Below are 20,719 nucleotides of genomic sequence, written 5' to 3' on the forward strand. Positions count from 1 at the left end.
AATCCTTTTGGATTGTCCAGAATATATTCGCTTTTTAGTAATACAGAGCATTAGACTTAGTAAATTCGCAGTGAAGTCTCTATCAGGCCCATTGTGCTCCCACGTGGTAACCAAACACATATCCAGCCACTTTGTAGATTTGGTAATATACCTAATTTTTTCCACCCCAGCTACCCAATGTCTCTTATCTTTACCATGAAAAATGCCCTGGGCTGACTCTCAAAATATTACTAAGGTTCCTTTGCCAATAAGTATAAATTATTTTTGGTATATCTTCTAACAACACTACCACAAAATAATGATGCCAGTGTTCCAAGACTTAAGACACAGCTTAGGGGAATATTATTGCCTGCCTAATAGAAGGTTAATGGACTTGTCGGTTAGAGCAGAAGCCCACTTAACACCTTCTGTTTTATCAAAAATTTCTGCATGAAAGACTCAATTGTAGAAAAGTCGTAGAAAACGAAAGAGTCTAGCGAAAGTATCTTCTCACTCAATTTTATATAATATTTCTAAGATTATCACATTAACTAGCACTTACCTTTATCACCCTCATCATAATATTCCTCCTCTTCGCCCTCCTCCACATCGTAATCGAGCACAGCATGCACCTGTGTGCGTGTGCCTTGGCCAGCTTGAACACGCGTGAAACCCGGTGGGCGATGTGGATACGACTCATCACCGGCACCGTTATCACCACCACCAATATCACCGACGCTATCATTGCCACCACCATTCACGTCATCTACAGTGCGCAACGTTGGTACTGGTGCTGCACCATAAACCGCTGCCGGTTGTGGTGCTTCGGTCACTGGCGCAGTGCCATAGCTTTGTTGGCTTGTTTGTGTTTGAGTCTTCTGCTGTGATTGTGCAACAAATGAGGAAGTGCTATGACTATAGGAATTATAAAATTGCTTTTGTTGCTGTTGTTGTTGCGGCTGAGAGCGAAGCTGTTGCGTTGCTGCAGCGCCAAAATTATTGTACGAACCTTCGCCGTAGGTTCTGGTAGAAGTGGCGCCAGCCGAGGCTGCTGCAGCGGCCGAAGCAACGGTGGACACGGAAGTGGCGGCCTTGAAGGCGACATTGTTGCCCTTGATTTGTTGTTGCTGATGTTGTTGTAATTGATGATGTTGTTGCTGTTGTTGTTGTTGCTGATTTATGCTGAAATGACTATAGTGCTGTTGTTGCGGCTTTTGTGGCTGCTGTTGTTGTTGTTGCGGCTGTTGTTTTTGGTTGTTGAATTGTGTGTTGCGCGCACCGGGCGGCGGTATGGGCGGCAAGTAGGTGTTGCCGCTTTTCAGCCGATTATTATTTTGTATATTGTGATTGTTGTTGTTGCTATTGTATTGATATGATTGACGTATCGGCTGCTGCTGTTGTTGTTGTTGCTGCTGATGCAGTTGTGGCGGCGCATACGGGTTGTTTTTGTAGAAATCGGATTCCGGCGGCGGTGCGGCGTCGTCGCCCTGCTGCTGCTGATGATCGGCCGGCGAGTAGAGTAAATTGTTGGTGTTGGCAGCTAGCTGGTGGGCAGGGTGCAGTGGCGGCAGGGTTGCACCCCACGTGGGCACTTGTTGCGTCAGCGCGCCAAAGGGCAGCGAGAAATTTGTCAGCGCCATTTATTTTTGTGTTTCGTTAGTCACTCGGGATTTTTTGCGCGCTTTCGTTTTGTCGACTTTGTCAGCAACGCTGGCGGCGGCACATTTTCACACACAATCAATATTATTTTCAATTTAATTCACGTTTAATATTATTTTCAATCTTGTTCACTTTTACTGTATTTGTTTAGTAATTATTGGTTGTCACAAGATAAAAGACTTAAGCAACGAACTTTGTTATGAATTTGGCAGCGTTTGTATTTACTTTTTTGTATTACCTGCAAAAAATTGTGAACATTTTTATTTCTTATTTCAATTTTAGCCAGATTATGGTTTTAATTTTATTTTTACATTAAGTCTTTTTAGCGCCTATTTTATTTTAATAAAATTTTGAGCACCTTAATTTTTCCTTTTTTATTATTTTACGAGAATTTTATTTTATTTTGTTTAACTTTTATTTACTTCATTGTAATTTTGTTATTTTTTTAAATAGCTGGTCACAACCATTTAATTAAAATATTATTTGTTTATTTAATTTTATTTTTGCTTAATTTTTTTGAAGAAATTAAACATAAAACTAAAAAAGTTACTTATTTCTTAAGTTCTTATTGTCTTTATTATTTAAAACTTTTAGTCTTAAGAAAAAAGAATTTTAAATTTTAGTTTATTTTCTTTCTTCTTTAAATATTATATTTTTAATAATAAAGATATATTTTATATGTTTTTATAATTCTGTGTCACACTAATTTTTACTTTTTATTTAATCGTACTCTTTATTATGCAGAATAATGTGCTCACATATTTGTCATAATTTTGAATTATTTATTAGCGTTTTAGTTCATTTTATTTAAAAGATTTTTTTTCTTTTATTTTATTTTCTTTTTTTTTCTGAAAATAACAAATTTTTGCATCCAATTCAAAATTCGGAACATTAATATGAATGTGGTTTTTTGTTTGAGAATTATTTTGAAGTTTAAGTACTTTTTTAATTGTTAATTTTTGCTATCTCTATTCTTAAAAAAAATTTATAAAAAAATTTGTTTGATAAATATTTAATTTGATATCGTAATATATTATATTATAATATCTTAACAAAAATAATAAATTATTTGTCCGGAATAATATAATTTATTTTAAAAAATATATAAAAAGTAAATAATGAATTGTTTTTAATAAAAAATATATAAAAAGTAAAAAATGAATTATTTTTAATAAAATGTATTAAATTTTTTTTTCGAATCAGTGCGTATACACTTTTATATGTATATAACGCAAATAATAGAAAATGTTTAGTAAATTATATTAAAACATTTTTTTTTATTTCCAATCAATACATATATATTTTGTATTATTTTATACTTTTTTTGTATTTAATTATAAACTCGCTTCAATCAAAAATTTATTTTTAATAATTTTTTTAGCCGCTCAGTAATAAATATTAGTGATAATTGTAACCAAAAAATTTTTAATTTGTTTACCATTTGCTAGAGTTTAAATATAAATTTATTTATTTAGAAATAAAAGTAATTCAATTTTTGTTTATTTCCTTGTATTAATGATTTTTCCTTTTTGCAAAAGACTTAAGCGACAAACTTGCATTTACCTATCTCTTCTGCTATTTTTATACCCTGAACAGGGATAGGGAGACCCTATAAAATATATAAATATTAATGATCAGAATCAATTTAACCATGTTTGTCTGTTAATAAAATTTGGCATGAGTTGTTGCGTGAAGATGTGGTGCAATATGCGAAAAAAATTCTGTTCGCGTGGCATAAAGACGCCATGCAAACTGTGCTATCAAATTTAGGTGAGGAATGTTTTGTATTTGTGAAGAGTATTATAGCTTCGATGCAAGTGAAGTTAAGGTTTTTTCTTGTTTATTTCTGAATTAAAACAATTTTATTTTTCGATATAACTTCATCATAATAAGTTTTCAAATCTTTTTTATAAAATATCATTATTGCATATATGTAGTTACATTTGTCCAATTTACCCAGCGTGTTCCGGCTAAGGTACACTGTGTTTCGAATTTCGAAAAAAAATATAAGTGAATTTGCCCCTAAAAATTTTGATGTAAAATTAGAAGCCTTTAATTTACTGTTGTAAGTCTTTAGAATAAATGTGAAGATGAAAATTTTTAATTTAAAATTATAAAAAAATATATTTTGGTTCTGTAAAAAAATTTATATAATAAATTGAAAGCTAAATCAATAATTCTAAGGAAGTTTATTTTATCTGAAGGTAATAATTTTTCACAGTACAAAAGACTTAAGCAACGAACCTGCATTCACTTATCTTTGGAGCTATTTTTTTATTTTCCATTAAATTGAAGTTATATAAAAATGTGTGTTTTTTCAACAAAAAGGTGCATTTATTCGCACTAAAACATTCAGCTAAAATAAACTTCTTTTGAATTTTTGATTTAATTTGTATATATTTTTATATTTTTCATTATCATACTAAATATTTCTTTCTATTTTCTAATTTAAAAACTTTTAGTTTGATATTTTTTGTAAAGACTTGCACCAGAAAATGTAGGCTTCTAATTTCTCATCAAAATTTTTACGACGGAAATTCAATTTTTTTTAGAAATTTGAAACAATTTTTGAGTTTTGGTTATAAAATGGTTATACATTGGTTATATTTGACAGCGGGAGTTTATTCAGTGCATTCAGTTTTGGTAACAAAAAAATTAAATAAAAAAAATATAATTAAAAAATATTTTTTTTTAAATATGCATATTCTAAATATTTTTTAAATTATAATTAAGTAATTCTTTTTTACTTTTAAAAATATGAATGCGCGTGTAATTTGCATAGTTTGTATGAAAAAAATTTTCATAAATAATACTTTTTTTCTATTTATTGAAAATACAACTCGAAAAAAGTCTTTAGATATTCATGTTTGTATTAAACCGAATTAACTTTTAAATTTAGTAGTATTTAAATTTTATATATTTTATTATAAATTAAATCAAAAAATAAAAGAATAATTAAAAAATATATTTTTCAAAATGCATTCTCTAAATGTTTTTTAAATTATAACATTAATATTACATATATTTTAAATACTTTTTAATTATATACAATATTTTAATTATTTCTCATAAACAATTTTTGTTTTTTATTTATTGAAAATAAAACCCGCAAAACTTTTAGACTTGCAAATTTATACTAAAACCAATTAAGTTTAGTGCACTAAATTTTATTTAGTTTTGGTAAAAAAATTTATATACAAAAAAAAAAACAAAAATTATTTTAAAAAATATTTTTTCAGATATGGATGTATGTGTATTTTAAATATTTTTTTAATTATGTATATATAATATATATTTTAAATACTTTTTTATTATATATATTTTATAATTTTTTTTATAAAAATATTTTTTTATTTATTTATTATTTAGTATGTCTTTGCTTTGAAATTATGATATTTGGTTTATTAATTGATTTTTTTGACAATTCGTTTTTTACGTTATATAAATTATATTTCATTATTTATGACGCTCTTGCTCTTGCTGTTAACATTTTTGCATTAAATTATATGTACTACCATTTACTAATTATTATTATTTGTTTTTATTGTTTTTGTAAATCTTAGCATCAATTTCCATTTATTCACCACTCACTTCGATCATTTGCTTCTTTATTGCATTCTCTCACATACGCAATTAAATTGACTAACCAGTCAGTATTCTCGGCAATTCGCACATGAACACAGAAATTCTAATTATTTTAACAAACAATCAATTCGCGACATAACATAAATGCTAAGCACACACACGCTCGCTCAAAATTCGAAAATTCGCGCGCCCTCGAACCGCAAAGCTATGCAAAATACGGAAAAATATGCACAAACAAACGCGCTCCAGCGAAATAAAAATTGTGTTTGAATATGTTTTTTGTTGTTTTTGTTTTTTTGAAATTTATTTTTCGTTAATTTATTTTTAAGCTGCACGCAAATCAATCAATGCCGAATCGTTTGTGTGGAAGCGACTGCTTATGTTTAGCACCGAGCGAATGACCGACCGTTCACGGCGAGTAATCGCAAGCGACTGACACCACTGCGTCAACCCGTTAAAACTTCAAGGCGCACACGAGCGACAGCAATTGGCATTGCAAGAAAACTGTAATGAAACGAACAAGAATACTTGCAAGAAATATTTATATACACATCACTTAACAGTGAGGAGGAAAATATTTAACTGAGCTGAATAATAAGGCGCGTAATGCTCTCAACTTCGGAGTCAAAGCAAAGCTACAGCTTAGCTGAAAAGCGATTTCCATAAGCGCGCGCGCGACACTCACATGCTCACATAGCGGGACGCTCGCCATCAGCGCGCTCTCGTTTCGCCCGCAAGCCAATCGCATAACAATGCGATAACAACAATAAAAAAGCAATCTCTGCAAATAAACAATCACAAAGCCAAGCAAAGCCAAGCGCACGTAATACTAACATTGAAAAAAGACTACAAGCGTATGCAACAACAACAGCAAGCATGGAGACGCCATACTGAAAGCAAAAGTGATTTTTCAACAGTTCGATTTTGATTTCAATTTCGATTTGCTGCCTTTGACTGTTGGTCGACTGCACGCTTGAAGATCTGTGATTTTCTGCTTGTCTTTGTGAGTGTATAATATTATTGTGTTTTCTTACTCTTTGTAAAACGCTCTTTAATGCAGCAGGTGCTCTTAGTTTATTGCGAATTTGGAAAATTGTTTTTGTTTTTTTTAATGTATGTCTAGGTGGCAACGTTAAAGCAAAGATTTTAGCTTTATTATAAAGATAAGGGCTTGCCATAATGTTTTAAAAATGATTTCGGACAAGTGGCCGCTTGTTTACTTTTCAAAGCTCTTTGTACGCTCAACAACAGTCAAAAATGAAGTCGACCATGGTATAGAAGGATTGTCATAGAGCAAGTGTTATTGCTTTTTTCGAATCCGAATAGGAGGATGTTGACTTTTTGAATATCTAAAAAGATGATCTTGATTTATGGCAGTAGGTGAGACTTAAATAGGGAAAGAAATGAATATGGCGGCGATAGTACCATAAAAGCAGTGAGTTAAATTAGATGGCAGACCTCACCGCGTAAACTTAAATATACCAATATGAAAGCATGCTATACTTTTCTAGTAGGTACCAAGTTTGATAGGCAGTGTTGAGGTGTTCAATCGAAGAGACTGAAATTCATATCGTCGTCGTCCACGGACTCCGGCTCCTTCTTTTTGTCTTTTCTTTCTTTGCGGCAGCAGCCTATAGGCAAAAAATATCATTTTTTCCTTTTAAAAATCGTTGCTAAACCGCAAGAAAATCGAATAAGGATCTCATGTGGGCAGCTTATAACGCCGGTCCGTTGTGGTAGCTAGAATTCCAAAAAAACTTATCATACAGACGTATTTCGAGTAATAAATCCTACAATTCCTGCAAAGATGGTATTTACTAAGGGAAAATAGTTCACTCGAGGCCAGAAGGATCGCTTTTCTAGGTCAAAAGGATCTCGCAGTCGTCGACGAATGAAATTCAGTTTAGCTGAAGCGAAAGTATTAGAACACAAGATAACAACGGTGGTCCAATTTGTTCCTAATTTGATGTAAGTGGAATAAGGCTGCCCCACTTATTAGCTTATCGGCATTGCAGTTTCCAACGATTCCGCTGTGACCAGGTACCCGAACAAGTATGATATTGATGCTACTGATAGTCGGGACCGACACTCTTTGACTCACTTTGAGCAGTATTGTCGCTCTGCTGTAGCACCTCACCACCTCGAAAGATGCAGCCACTTCTACCTGAAAGCACCACAGTAGTCCGATAACTTAATGCTATGCTTGAGGTAGAGGTCCTTTCAACCTCCTCTACTAGCTTTTACTCATCCGTGAAAAAACACATTACGCCGCTTTTCAAACGAGTTCTCCTCTCATAGATACGCTCCAAGCGCTCATAGAAGACATCTTTGGTCACATAGTCCTTCTCCTCCATCGGGGCGTGGCCTCAAATCAGCGATTTGCTGAAGAACTTCGCTTTGATGCAGATCGTGGCTAGACGTACATCCACCGGGGTGAATGCCAGTACTCGGCGACGGAGTTTTTCTCCCACAACGAATCCCACAGCGAATTTGAGCTTCTTTATCACTGTAGTAAATTTCGCAAGGACCTACTCGCCTCAGTCCTTATCCCGTCTACCGCATTTCTTGGACGGCGGTGATGTCAGCCTTTACTCTAACAAGGACATCAACCAGCTGGGCAGCCGCACCTTCCCAAATAAGGGAATAGACATTACAGGTGCATGTGCTTAAATCGTAATCCTTAACACGTTTGCAGGGATCGTCATTAAAAGGGGATGGATCTGTCATCCAAAGCTGTTTTCTTCTTTTTCTTGGTAGTTTTTTATTTTTTACGTGGCGGGTACCAAACTCATCGCACAAACCATGGGATGGGATGTTTCGCCTTCTTACTTTGACTGCCCAGAGGATACTTGGTCTAAGATCGAAAGTCGTGAGCTGCTTGAGGCATATGTAAAATAATCGTTTCTGTCCATTCCCAAGTAAATGGCACTCAGAGAACTTTCCTCACTTACGTGAACTTCCACACATGGCTCCATCTTCCATTATATCAGTTAGCTTTAGGTTTAATAAACAGCATTAAATGTTTTCTCTCTTTTGAAATATAAATTTGTATTATATAATAGTACTTATCCTTAATAAAGCTCAGGTAACAACTTCATTGGCTAAGTTCCGTTCCAGAAGTGTCATATAAAATATTTTATAGAAATCTTAGAACTACACAATTATTTTTAAATTAAGTCTTACGTGTGAAAAAGGGTTCCGGGTTCGTTCCATTTATGCGTGAAAAAATATATTTATTTCCAAAGAATTTACACTACCAATTAGTAAATAGAAAAGGCTTAAGCCGCAAGCGGAAATTCGAAGTCACAGAGAGGCAAATATTTATATTTACATGTATAATAAAATATAATAAATATATAATTAAATATAAAAATACATGTATGCATTTATTAGTAAGCGCCCATTTCCTTTCCATCTTGATTTGAGACGAATTATAAAAGACTTAAGCAACAAACTTGACACTAGTCACACAGTGTGCACTAAGCAATGATTACTATGAGACACTACTAAACAATTACTAACGAATTCAAGTGCTTCCCACCAGCTAACTTGTTGCAAATACAACAAAAAATTGTAATATCCACTTGAATTGATTGTAATTGTTGTCAACAATTTAATTTGCTTAACTTCACAGCAGCCAACGAGTGCGTAAACAGCTGTCTGCAAATACGTCCCAGACCAATTTGCGAGCGAAAAAAGTTGAAATTGATTGTAAACAATATGAAAAACAAGCCACTTACAATTATCTCTTTAATACAGACAGAGTACATTTGTCATTACGAGGAAACAGCGGGACGCGGCAATATGTCAAGCGACGGTTTGCAGCTAAAAAAGCGGCGCGCTTGTGTGGTCAAGAGATGTCAACAGCGGCAAAATGCTAACTAGTTACTAGTAAATATGCGCAACAACAGTTATACAACAACAACAACATTATAACAACGAATATTTACAACAAAAATAATAAAATTGCATTGTGCCCTCTCAACTTTGTTGCTTTCATTGCCGGCATTTGCACAGCTGATTCTCAGTCTAGCCAGTCCAACTCATCAACCAAGCTGACAGTCTTTAGCATTTCCCCTCCGTCTGACTAATACCAAGCGTGTTGTTGCATTAGCTGTTGTATTGGTGCGCTCATCTCACCTCGTCACACCTCACCACTCAACATTGTGCGATATTTGTCAGCGCATCTATCTTTAGATAATGCGGCAATGTTGTAGGCATCTGTGCGCCACTATTTGCACAAGCGGCTAAACAAATAAATATAACTGTTGTTCGTCAACCATGTGCCTACTTCAGGTGACAAGCGTCACTATGGCAACACTACACAGTGTTGGTATGGAAATACGTCACTATTTTGATTGAGTAATTTCACAGAGCCATTACTAATGTTGTTATTGTTGTTGTTCTTTGATTATTTAACACAGTTTTTCGAGTGTGTCGTTTAATCGGAATCCCCAGTTTGAGCAATTTGCAAATAAATAGCTTACACATAGCCAGAAATAAATGCTTTCTTCGCTTATTTATTTTTTTTCCGTCTTCTTTCATTACACTTGCTTGATTATTTGATTTATTGAACAGTACCCATTTGAATTGCTAATTACATTGTTATGATTTTTCATTCCTATAGTATTATATTGTATATGCATTTATATTCCGTAAATATTTGTTGTTGTACGTGTTAATTGCTTTGTGTTGTCGTTTTGCTCTCGTTTGTTAGTGATCCATTAAATTCCGCATGGACTTCCCTTGAAGTGCTTGATCATAACAATTTGATGGGGAAATTATAGGGAAATTCATATGTGTCCCACATGCTAAATATATTTATACAATGCATAGTGAAGACTTGGAATTTGTCATCTGTGCTAAAAGTGATTTGGTGCATCACGGATCATATTTTTTCTTTCCTCTATAATCGTTTTTAAGAGAAAGAGAGTAGAGTAAAAACCCAAATCCTGCTCAAATCATTTATGATTTGCTCCTATTATACCAGTTTGTGACTAAAAATGTTTTCATAGAAATTTTAATTAAGTGACATGAAATGATTTATGGGTGTTTCATATAAAATTTAGAACAAGTCATTTATTTAAAAAAAGGATGAAAATCTTCAGTTATTCAAAATTAGTTTGTTAAATGTTATACAAATATATTGTTATACTTTTTCTTCTTAATTGGCGTAGACACCGCTTACGCGATTATAGTCGAGTTAGCAACAGCGCGCCAGTCGTTTCTTCTTTTCGCTACGTGGCGCCAATTGGATATTCCAAGCGTAGCCAGGTCCTTCTCCACCTGGTCCTTCCAACGAAGTGGAGGTCTTCCTCTTCCTCTGCTTCCCCCGGCGGGTACAGCGTCGAATACTTTCAGAGTTGACGTGTTTCCGTCCATTCGGACAACATGACTCAGCCAGCGTAGCCGCTGTCTTTTAATTCGCTGAACTATGTCGATTTCGTCGTATATCTCGTACAGCTCATCGTTCCATCGAATGCGGTATTCGCCGTGGCCGACGCGCAAAGGACCATAAATCTTTCGCAGAACTTTTCTCTCGAAAACTCGCAACGTCGACTCATCCGTTGTTGACATCGCCCAAGCCTCTGCACCATATAGGACGGGAATTATGAGCGACTTATAGAGTTTGGCTTTTGTTCGTCGAGAGAGGACTTTACTTTTCAATTGCCTACTCAGTCCGAAGTAGCACCTGTTGGCAAGAGCAATCCTGCGTTGGATTTCCAGGCTGACATTATTAGTGATGTTAATGCTGGTTCCTAAATAGACGAAATTATCTACAACTTCGAAGTTATGACTGTCAACAGTGACATGAGAGCCAAGTTGCGAGTGCGACGACTGTTTGTTTAATGACAGGAGATATTTCGTCTTGCCCTCGTTCACTGCCAGTCTCATATGCTTTGATTCCTTCTCCAGTCTAGAGAAAGCAGAACTAACGGCCCGGGTGTTGAGGCCGATGATATCAATATCATCGGCATACGCCAGCAGCTGTACACTCTTATAAAAGATTGTACCTGCTCGATTAAGTTCTGCAGCTCGAATTGATTTCTCCAGCAGCAGGTTAAAGAAGTCGCACGACATGGAGTCGCCTTGCACCTCGTTTGGTATCGAACGGCTCGGAGAGGTCCTTCCCGATCCTGACGGAGCTTTTCGTGTTGCTCAACGTCAGTTTACACAGCCGTATTAGTTTTGCGGGGACACCAAACTCATATATCGCGGCATAAAGGCAGCTCCTTTTCGTGCTGTCGAAAACAGCTTTGAAATCGAGTTATAAGTATGAGATGAGATGAGATACTCCAGTGTTTCGCTCATGTCTCCCATCCTACACTTCCTGTATATGTTATCGTCACTAATGCACATCTGACTCGCATGCGATGCCAGGAAGTTGTGATCTGTAATTAAGATAAAAACTGTTTTGCAGTCTATCAAAACTATTGAATTTATAGTCCAACCAAGTTCATCCCACCAAAATTCGCTACAACATTGCACATTATATCATACCTCATATCATATCATAACATTTTATTATTTTTTTGATTTTCATAATTTACGTTTCTTATTCCTACTTCAGCCTATGAGTAACCGAAAGTCTAGTTTCAGAAAACCATAAATTTTAACTAAAATAAAATGCGTCATTCTGTAACATTTTCACAGTAAAAATTAAGTTATTAAACACCTATTTATTGCCGTGGGCATGGCGGCAGCAAAGTGCGGCAGAGAATTGCATGACTTTGAGCAATATTAACCAGTAATTAAGTGGACACCCGAAGTAACGATAGTAAAGCCACGATTTGTGCAGCATTTTTACGAGGCTGTCAGATGAAATTCCACTGGTTAGTCGCGCCAACGGTAGCCAATGTTTATGTTACACCTTTGGAATGGCAATAAAGTGTGTACATATGTGACGCGTTTGCATGCCGAAATGTGTAAGCAATAAAAACAATCGTCAGAATACAACAAATTAAAATAGTAATAATAACAGTATGCGCATAAAAAGTGACCATTTTACGACAGGGAGTGGCTGCAATCCGCACTGGAAATGCCCACCTACAAACACGGTCGCAGAAAGAGAACAATGGTCGAGCAGGTGGCGTGGCAAAAAGGGGAAAGATTCAATGAAGGCAGCAATGGCGTTTGGTTTTACCTCAAGCATTCTTAAGATAAATACATAATTGTTATAATAATATATTAATATGTACATACAGCGGTGTAAAATATTTAGCCCAGCAACCGAAGCTGAGTGGCCAATCAACTGCTGCTGGACCCTACTCGTGTTGGCTGTCCACTAAAGCGTTCATTTGCCTAACGATTTCATGGCTGCAGGCGATTTGCATGTGTGTATGTTATGTTATATATACTTTCATAGATATTTAATGTGGCATTAGGGCTGTACTTAAATTACTGAAAATTTTTTTGTTTAATTTTTTTGAAACTTCTAATACTATAGTTGATACTGAGTTAGGTAAAGTTAATCTGGTAGGCCCGGGAGCCACCCTGGATCAGTTTTGGCTCTTAGTAATGCCACCCTAATTTAGTTGGCGCGGTCTGTAAGAGAGAGAGTTGTATTTGTGAACACATTTTCTCTGGAATTTCTATTACAATCAGAAATATTATAAACGAATTTTAAACCCGACTGATGATGGTTAAGCGGTATCAGTAGAAGGATAAAGTAGGCTCTCTTTGGAATTAATATCGAAACTCGATTATAGAGTAGTAAAGAGTAGCCCTTTATGTACAGTCGAGACAAAAGTTTCTAGAAAATATTTAAAATATCATCAAATTTCTATATAAGGGGAAATCAAAAGATATATTTTGGATTTTCATAGATAATGTTAGGACTTTGAACACATTTTGAAACGTTATAAATGATCGCAATTGGTAACGTTATATGTGTTTTATTTGACCATTATATAATTAATTAGGGAAGTAAATTAAAAAAAAATAATAATATATAATTTTTCAAGGATCACCCTAATAAGATGATAAAAAAAACTTATTGTTAATGATTTTGACCACTGAATATATTTTTAAAGGTTTCCAATCTGGAAAAAACCATTCATCTAATTTATTAAGAACCACCCTAATATGACGAAAAAAATTTATATACATTCATTTGCTATATTTGGCCGTTGTATAAACAATATAAGCAGTGAAATTGAAAAAATATGAATTTCATTGGTTAATAACCACCCTAATATGACGATAAAAATTTATATTTGCTTAATTTGACCATTGTGCAATACATATACATATGTTAAGCAATGGAACTAAAAAAACGTTAATTTAATTTTTTTAGAACCACCTTAACATACATTGCTTCTTCTGTATTTGTTTATATAACTATTGTAAGGCGATTTTATGACAAATTTGTTTACAATACCCACCAGCAAATAAATATTATTTGTGCATGTTTCTGTTGTTGCTATTGGCGTTGTTATTGTTGTTTATGCTACAAATATTTTAACACCGGCAATGGTATTAACGTTCATTGGCGGTATTTTAAGGCAATGGCTTTTCATTGCCATAGCAAATTGACACCAAGCAACTTCGTGTTGGGGTTCGCAGTAAAAGTCAATGGCAGTGACAATAGTCACAACAAGAATTGACAAGTCCATTACACATTTCCAAATGCCAAAAGCTCTATTATCGATATGTCACAGAACGCGCAGGGTAAGCGGATGGCGTTCAGTTCGTTGACAGCAGCAATGGCAGCGGCCCAAAGTAGCGCAGGTGCTGAGCTGAGCGGGTGGACGGGCCGTACAGGCAAATGAACTACATAAAATAACTACGACTGAACACTAAACGAAACAAGAAAAATAATATATCATAATGTTATAGTCCGATGTGTCCGCAAGTGTCTATAAAACTATTAGTTTGAAATTAAAATTAGCTTACAAGGTTATCAGCGCTCTTGGTAACTGACGGTAACAAATACAAAAAAAAAAAAAACAATAAAAACATTTTAAAACTGTAACAAAAGCAAAAGCTATTTTAAAATCCGTAGATTTCAATAGTTAGAGTGCCCAAACCCTAAATGCTGCTAAGAAGAAAGGAAATGCCATTCTAGCTTAGTGTACAAAGCAACTTTGTGATTTCAAACCATTCAGGTTTATGGAAGTCATTTAAGCTAAGCTGCTTGCCACAAATTATTAATAGTACAACACCCGCATTTTTTGGTTTAGCTATTCAGCTGTTTAATTTTTAGTTCATGTGATTCGCTTTTATACAAAGAAAAATTTGTTAATTGATTTTTTAATGAATTTGTCTGCATGCACACTGAGTTGGACCGCAATACAAAATCGCTTGAGTGAATACGGTACTTCTTTCAAAATGAGTACAGTGTGGCACAAATATGTTCAAAACGATTAGATATTTAAATAAATTGTGACAAAAGAGTACCCGGAAATTGTAAATAAAACGCAAAATATTTAATTATTCATAAATGTTTATTTTGTCGCCTTCAAAGAAATCCCCACCAGATGCAATACACGATACCAACGATTTTATCAGCCCTCGAAACACTTTCCATAAGCACTGCCTTCAGCTCCTTCAGCGACTGAAAACGGTCTCAACGAAACGGCAATTTCAGTTTGGGGAACAAAAGAAAATCACACGGAGACAAATCTGTAGAATACGGTGGTTGACCGGTAGTACTCATTGTGTTTTTGGCTATAAATTCAGTCACAATCGTATTCTTTTTGAAAAAAAATTCAGCTTTATCAGGGCGAGTCGAGTAAGAACGCGTTTCATACCCAAAATATTTACCAAAATCTCTCTTGTCGTCTCTCTAATACTTTTCTGCCTATTTTCAAGCACCATACATAGAGGTATCTCTTCAACGATCTCTCGACCGTCTTTATAAGTTTTTTACCACTCGCAGAATTTGATATATTAATCCATTGTAAAAGTCGCAAAGCACAACTGAGGTGTACCGACTTAAGCAGCTGCGGTAAACAAACTGGCACTCATATTTGGTATAGTAATGAGGGACACTCCTACCAACTAAGAAAAATACATTTTTTTGAAATATCATTTATCCGAGGATTTTAATTACAATTTCCGGGTGCTTTTTTGTCCCAATCCATGGAAATAACTAAAAATAGTAGATTAGCTGCTATTTCAATATCATCCTAAATGTAGGCAACAATTAATATTTTGGGTGCCATATATTATATGTAGTTTCAGACATAATATGCCTATAATTTCTATAAAATTTCTTTCTAATAGCGCACACAGTGTTCAGTGTCATGAAAAATAGTTCAGTGGCAAATTCGAACTTGTAAATTCATCCAGTTTCTATACAGTTTCGAAAAATCCTTGACTAAGTTATTAAAAAAAAAGCTATGTACCAGGTAATAATTGATATTTGAATATTGTTAGATATAATTGAGTTCACTTTCATCTGTCTTATCGGTTCTATCTGTCAAAATCGCTATATAAATATATTCTGATACTGTCCCTCAATGTATTCTCCTCCTGGGTTGGTGAGTTCAGCATTGTAGCTAAAAAGAAGCAAACATATTTGGTATAACCTATGATGGTTAACTCTTTTTCTCAAGTAAAACTGATAGGAAAATGATTTAAATAATATATTCATAGTGCCATTTGTACAAGGGATCGCCCTTATTATTGCCCTGATTAAATTTAAACTATTGATGTCACAATCTTAGCGCGCAAAAAAAAAAAATGAAGTGACTACCGATTGGGATGCTCTTCCTGGATGTATCCTTGTTAGTTAATTTCATTCTATAGGCGTCTGAAAAGCACCGAAGCTCTTGAGAATGTCCTAATGATTAATTTTCAGAAGTTAAGCATTGGAGAGATTACTTATGTAACCGCTTAATGGCTATAAACAATTAGAATTTTCAAAAAAATATATATATTTTTGTATTAAACCAATTAGTCTCAAATTTTACCAGGAGTTTCTTAAAAATATTTTCTGATAATTAACCGAAGACTTTTAATAACCGAGGAGAAGAGAAAATGAAAAAAGAGGGACACAAAAATCGAATTAAATACTTATTTTTGTAACTACTTTTCGAAAAGCACTATAATGAAATGACGCAAAATATGGAAAATTCTTGACTAGAAAAATTCCTTCAATTTTAAATAATTCTGTAAAAATTTTTTATAGTGAGTTTATCTTTTTCAAAGCTTATATTTGATTAGTACAATATTATAAGGTCTTTATAAGTTTTCTTTTTCAAGATAGTGAAAATTTCAATTTCGTCATTCATGCCGGAACTAAACTATGTACTTCCTTGTTCTGACCAATATTAAAGTTCTTGTTCTAACCATACGGAACTCGGCGGGCAATGACAAACTTTAGAATCTTCAAAAGTTAATCAAAAAATCTATTAGTAATTAGGAGCATTTCGAAGAGGCTTGGCTCTTTTTCTTGCCAGAGTTTTCTAGCAAAGAGCAAAGATGTTAACGGCTAGTTTATGTATCACTGAATCAGTTCACATTTATTTGCAACACTTGCATATTTGTTGGTATATTTGTGTATGGGGAACTGCAAAAGTACTTTTTCTGTAGTTTTAATATCTGCAAATGCTCTTACTCATACACAATCAGGAAGTCCTTCACGTTTATATCTTTATTCCAACGAAAAAACGCTGAGTTTTTAGCTATGACGTCTTCTTTATCCAAATGACCACACAATTGAATTTTAAAAAGCTTAATGGCCTCTTTAAATGCTTAATTACCAAGCTAAATAGTGATGTGACCAAGTTCTGACTCATAATTGAATGATTGGTGATTTTTAATCTAGAATAAAAACCACAGATTAATTGGTTCAAAAATAAGTATTTTGTACAGGTATTTTTTCGGCAATGTCTAAATTGGTAAGACATTTTTTCAATTTAAATTTTTGTAGTTTTATATTTATAAACTGTGCTTTTTTAGAGGCATTTTGATCACTTGAAACACCGATTAATGAAAGAACTTGTCTTTATTACGATGTAATTCACATATTTTATAGCATCAAGTCCCTTATTATCATCTAATTTTGCACAACTTTGTATAACATGACCGGTTTTATTTTGAAAACAACGGACCTTATGTTGGTTTGCCACTGAGGAATCTGGATCTGATTTATCAACATTTGATAAATCCTACAAAAGATGGTATAACGTGGCCTAGGTGGCCAATTGCCAGTTCAATATTTTCATTTTTTTTTTTTTGTAAGAGAAGGTCTAAAAGAAGTCCTTAAGATTGTTAACATTTCAATTATGGCAATTTTGCTTTTTTACTTATCGCTAAACCAAAAATAGCATCGCTGAGGATGATTTGAGAATAAAAATGTAATTATCGGTGTTAAGATCCAGTCTACTATTCGGGGAGGTCATACCAGCTAAAAGAGCCACAACAAAAGCAAGTTTCTAATACAAAAAAGAATCGGAGGTTCATCCTTTGATAGTGGACGACCTCTGTTCAGATCAACGCAATAATGTTTTTTCAAGTAGCAACAGCAAAATCCGTGTTCTTTTCTATCCCTTCATTTGTGAGATAACATCAAGGTCAATTCTATTCATTTAATATTTTTTTATAGTTATTTTATGAAATGCGTCTTAGATCCTGGTTGAAGATTTACTACTGGTATGCGCTACATAAGTTAGCGAATGTTTTGCATAAAAAATGAGTCTTAAGACTATTTCGCCGATTATTTTTATTCACCATCACATTAACCAGCTTTGACAGCTAATACATAATTACTCGTATAACTGGAGCATAATTGCGAGTGGCAGAGAACAGCTGCTGTCTTTTATGAGCTGGCTACTAGTAAACATGGCATAGATATGTATATAAATAGTATAAACAGATATTAACTACTGTATCCAGCTGAGGAGCGCAAACTGAATTGTGTGGCAAAATTAGCGTTTGGCATTTTTACAAACAAGCAGGAGGCAAAATCAGAGCACGTGCAAGGGGCACACACATACATATGCACTATATATATACTTATGTACATATACCTATTTTTTCATATATACATATATTTATAAAAAAATTTATATGCGTTCAAACATGAATACTTAATAGCTAAGCACGCTTCGGGCAGCCAGACATAGTCGTGACGGATATTGCATGGTGCAGGAATCAGTGTGTGGAGCGCAAAGTTCAGCGTATGTTTGGCGAACAAAAGCAAAAAAACAACAAAAAATATTTAAATGAATTGCTGAAATTGCAACTGTTTAATTATATTTAAATAACAGTATATTGTATCATACATATAATCATGTACATATATGTATGTATATCCATTTGATCGCTTAAATTTTTAATTGAAACCAATAAAAATCCACTTATTTGAGAATTAGGAAAATAATTAATTTGTAAACCACCAACGCTGCCCAACATTTGCACAATATTTAGCATAATTAATGAGCTCAGAATGAGAAGTTGTTTAGTGGTTTTTCAAATTTAGTTTGCGGTCAATTTCGAATTGGTTGCTACAAAAAACAAGTAGAAAATGAAGTTGTGCCATGATAGTTGAATGAGAGTAAACTGCAAATGGTGTTCATTTATCAAGCTACTTTACATAATGAAACATTTTTCTGCTGCTAAATGAGTCACAACGCAGAAGTAATAGAGTTATTATGAATGTCAGTAAAATTTTCATTGTTTTGAAGGTTGCCTTAGACTCTGGGGAATGAACACATTCCCAGAGACGGATATTCCGAAATCTTCTCTCACTTCGACTCCATCGCTGAGAACTTGGACGACTGCACCGCAGAATATACTGCTAACGGCATCTTCTCCACACACTTACATCCTAGATATATGTAGGTGGTGCGAAGTCGATGAAGAAGCGGCACAGTGAGCTTTTTCATGGCTGACTCGAGCTTAAGGATAAGGTTGGAGGAGGAGTCTTCTGTTGGGAGCTCACGCTCAACTCTTACTCAACTCAATCGACACTGTAGTGTCGTTCAAGCAGAAATGGCAGTCATCAAGATAGCAGCAGATGTATTTCCACAATGTATGCCTTCATTTAGGGAAGTATACATACATACATCTACTCGCTTATAGTGAGCTCAAAGCTAGTCAAGAAGTGTATGACCTCACCAGCAGCAAGCTATTTCCATATTAAATTTGGCTTAGTGCCCGACCACAGCGGAATCGTCGGAATTGTAAAGCCGATGAGTTTGCAAGTAAAAGCACTCTTATACAAATTCATCAATGTGGGAACGAGTAGGGATTCGACTATCTTCGTGCATTCGGTCACTGGATTTATGGGCTTCGCGCGAGCTCAGCAAGCGTTGGCCCTCAACCAGCACTTGTGGGCTTGCGAAAGCTTCTGGGCATAAAAAATCCATGAAACTGCTACCGCTTAGCAAAGCTCACATCGCTGGAATGAAACGCGATTCTGTCCCATTGACACTAATGCGGTGAGGCTAAGATTTTGGAAAACTTCTCAAAGTTGCAATGCGGAAATGAGGTGGAAATATCTTGTCACATTCTACACCACACAATAAATTTGCGTTTTTAGTTTAGCTTTTCATCTGCTTCTACTATCCTTTTCTACCTCAAGTTTCACTCTGGATATGTTTATCATTTGACGGGTTCACAAAATTTCCCTTTATTATGAAAGAGAGATGATGAACGTTTTCTCTCACTGTCATTACATATCATGGAAGCCAACGTTCTTTTCTGAGTAGATCCTATAGACTAAATTTGACAAATAACCTTTTCTAATTCTGAGGTCGCAAATGCGAATCTTGTCATACATTTTATTTTGCTTTTTCACAAAAAAGCTAAAGAAAGGGTGACCCATTTCGAGGTTCCCTACCTTTTTTAAAGAAAAAACGCAGAAACTTCAAATTTAATGGGATTTGACACGCGTAATGTTTTACTCCAAGACTGAATCGAAGCGGAATTGTCCGCATAGACTGTAGACTTTATATTTCAGTACAGAAAAAAGTCTAACGGTGTGATATCACACGATCTTGGTGGCCAATAGACCGACTTTAAACATGAAATTATCCGCTCCCCGAAATGTTCTCTCAATAAATCCATTAATTGATGCGATGTGTGGGTAGTGGCGGCGTCTTGTTGAAACCAAGAGTCGCCCGGGATCACGAGCTTCAATTTAAGGCTTCAAATAGTTGGTTATCATGGCGTGATGGCGGTCGTCATTGACGGTTACGTTCTCACCGGCATCATTTTTGAAGAAATATGGACTGATGATTCCACCGACCCACAACCCACAACCGCACCAAACCGTCTTTTTATGGATGAAATGACAGCTCTTGAATCTCTTCAGGTTGCTCTTCGTCCCAAATGCGGTTATTTCGCTTCTTTACACTCGCATTGCGCCAGAAATGGACCTCATCGCTGAACAAAATTTTGCTCGAAAACGTGAATTTTCGTAATAAAGTTGAACGATTTGTAAACTCAGGACAGCTGACACGACTCATGCGTGATCTGTCAAAAATAGCTATTGAAAAAGTAACTCTACTTGGACCACCGGTTACATATACATAGGTAGTATACA

General features: G+C 34.7%; 1 protein-coding gene across 1 annotated transcript in view; it reads right to left on the bottom strand.

Moving 5' to 3' along the window:
• Positions 1-5,610, bottom strand: part of LOC120769499 (protein spaetzle 3) — a 75,566-nt gene extending 69,956 nt beyond the window's left edge. Inside the window, exons 1-2 of the mRNA XM_040096530.1 lie at positions 5,230-5,610; positions 542-1,876 (exon numbers count right to left, since the gene is read on the bottom strand). Coding sequence (XP_039952464.1) covers positions 542-1,619 — 1,078 coding nt within the window. The 5' untranslated portion in view covers positions 1,620-1,876; positions 5,230-5,610. The remainder of the gene's footprint in view (positions 1-541; positions 1,877-5,229) is intronic.
• Between the last annotated feature and the right edge of the window lie 15,109 nt (positions 5,611-20,719).

This window comes from Bactrocera tryoni, chromosome 2, assembly GCF_016617805.1.
Source record: "Bactrocera tryoni isolate S06 chromosome 2, CSIRO_BtryS06_freeze2, whole genome shotgun sequence".
NCBI lineage: Eukaryota > Metazoa > Arthropoda > Insecta > Diptera > Tephritidae > Bactrocera > Bactrocera tryoni.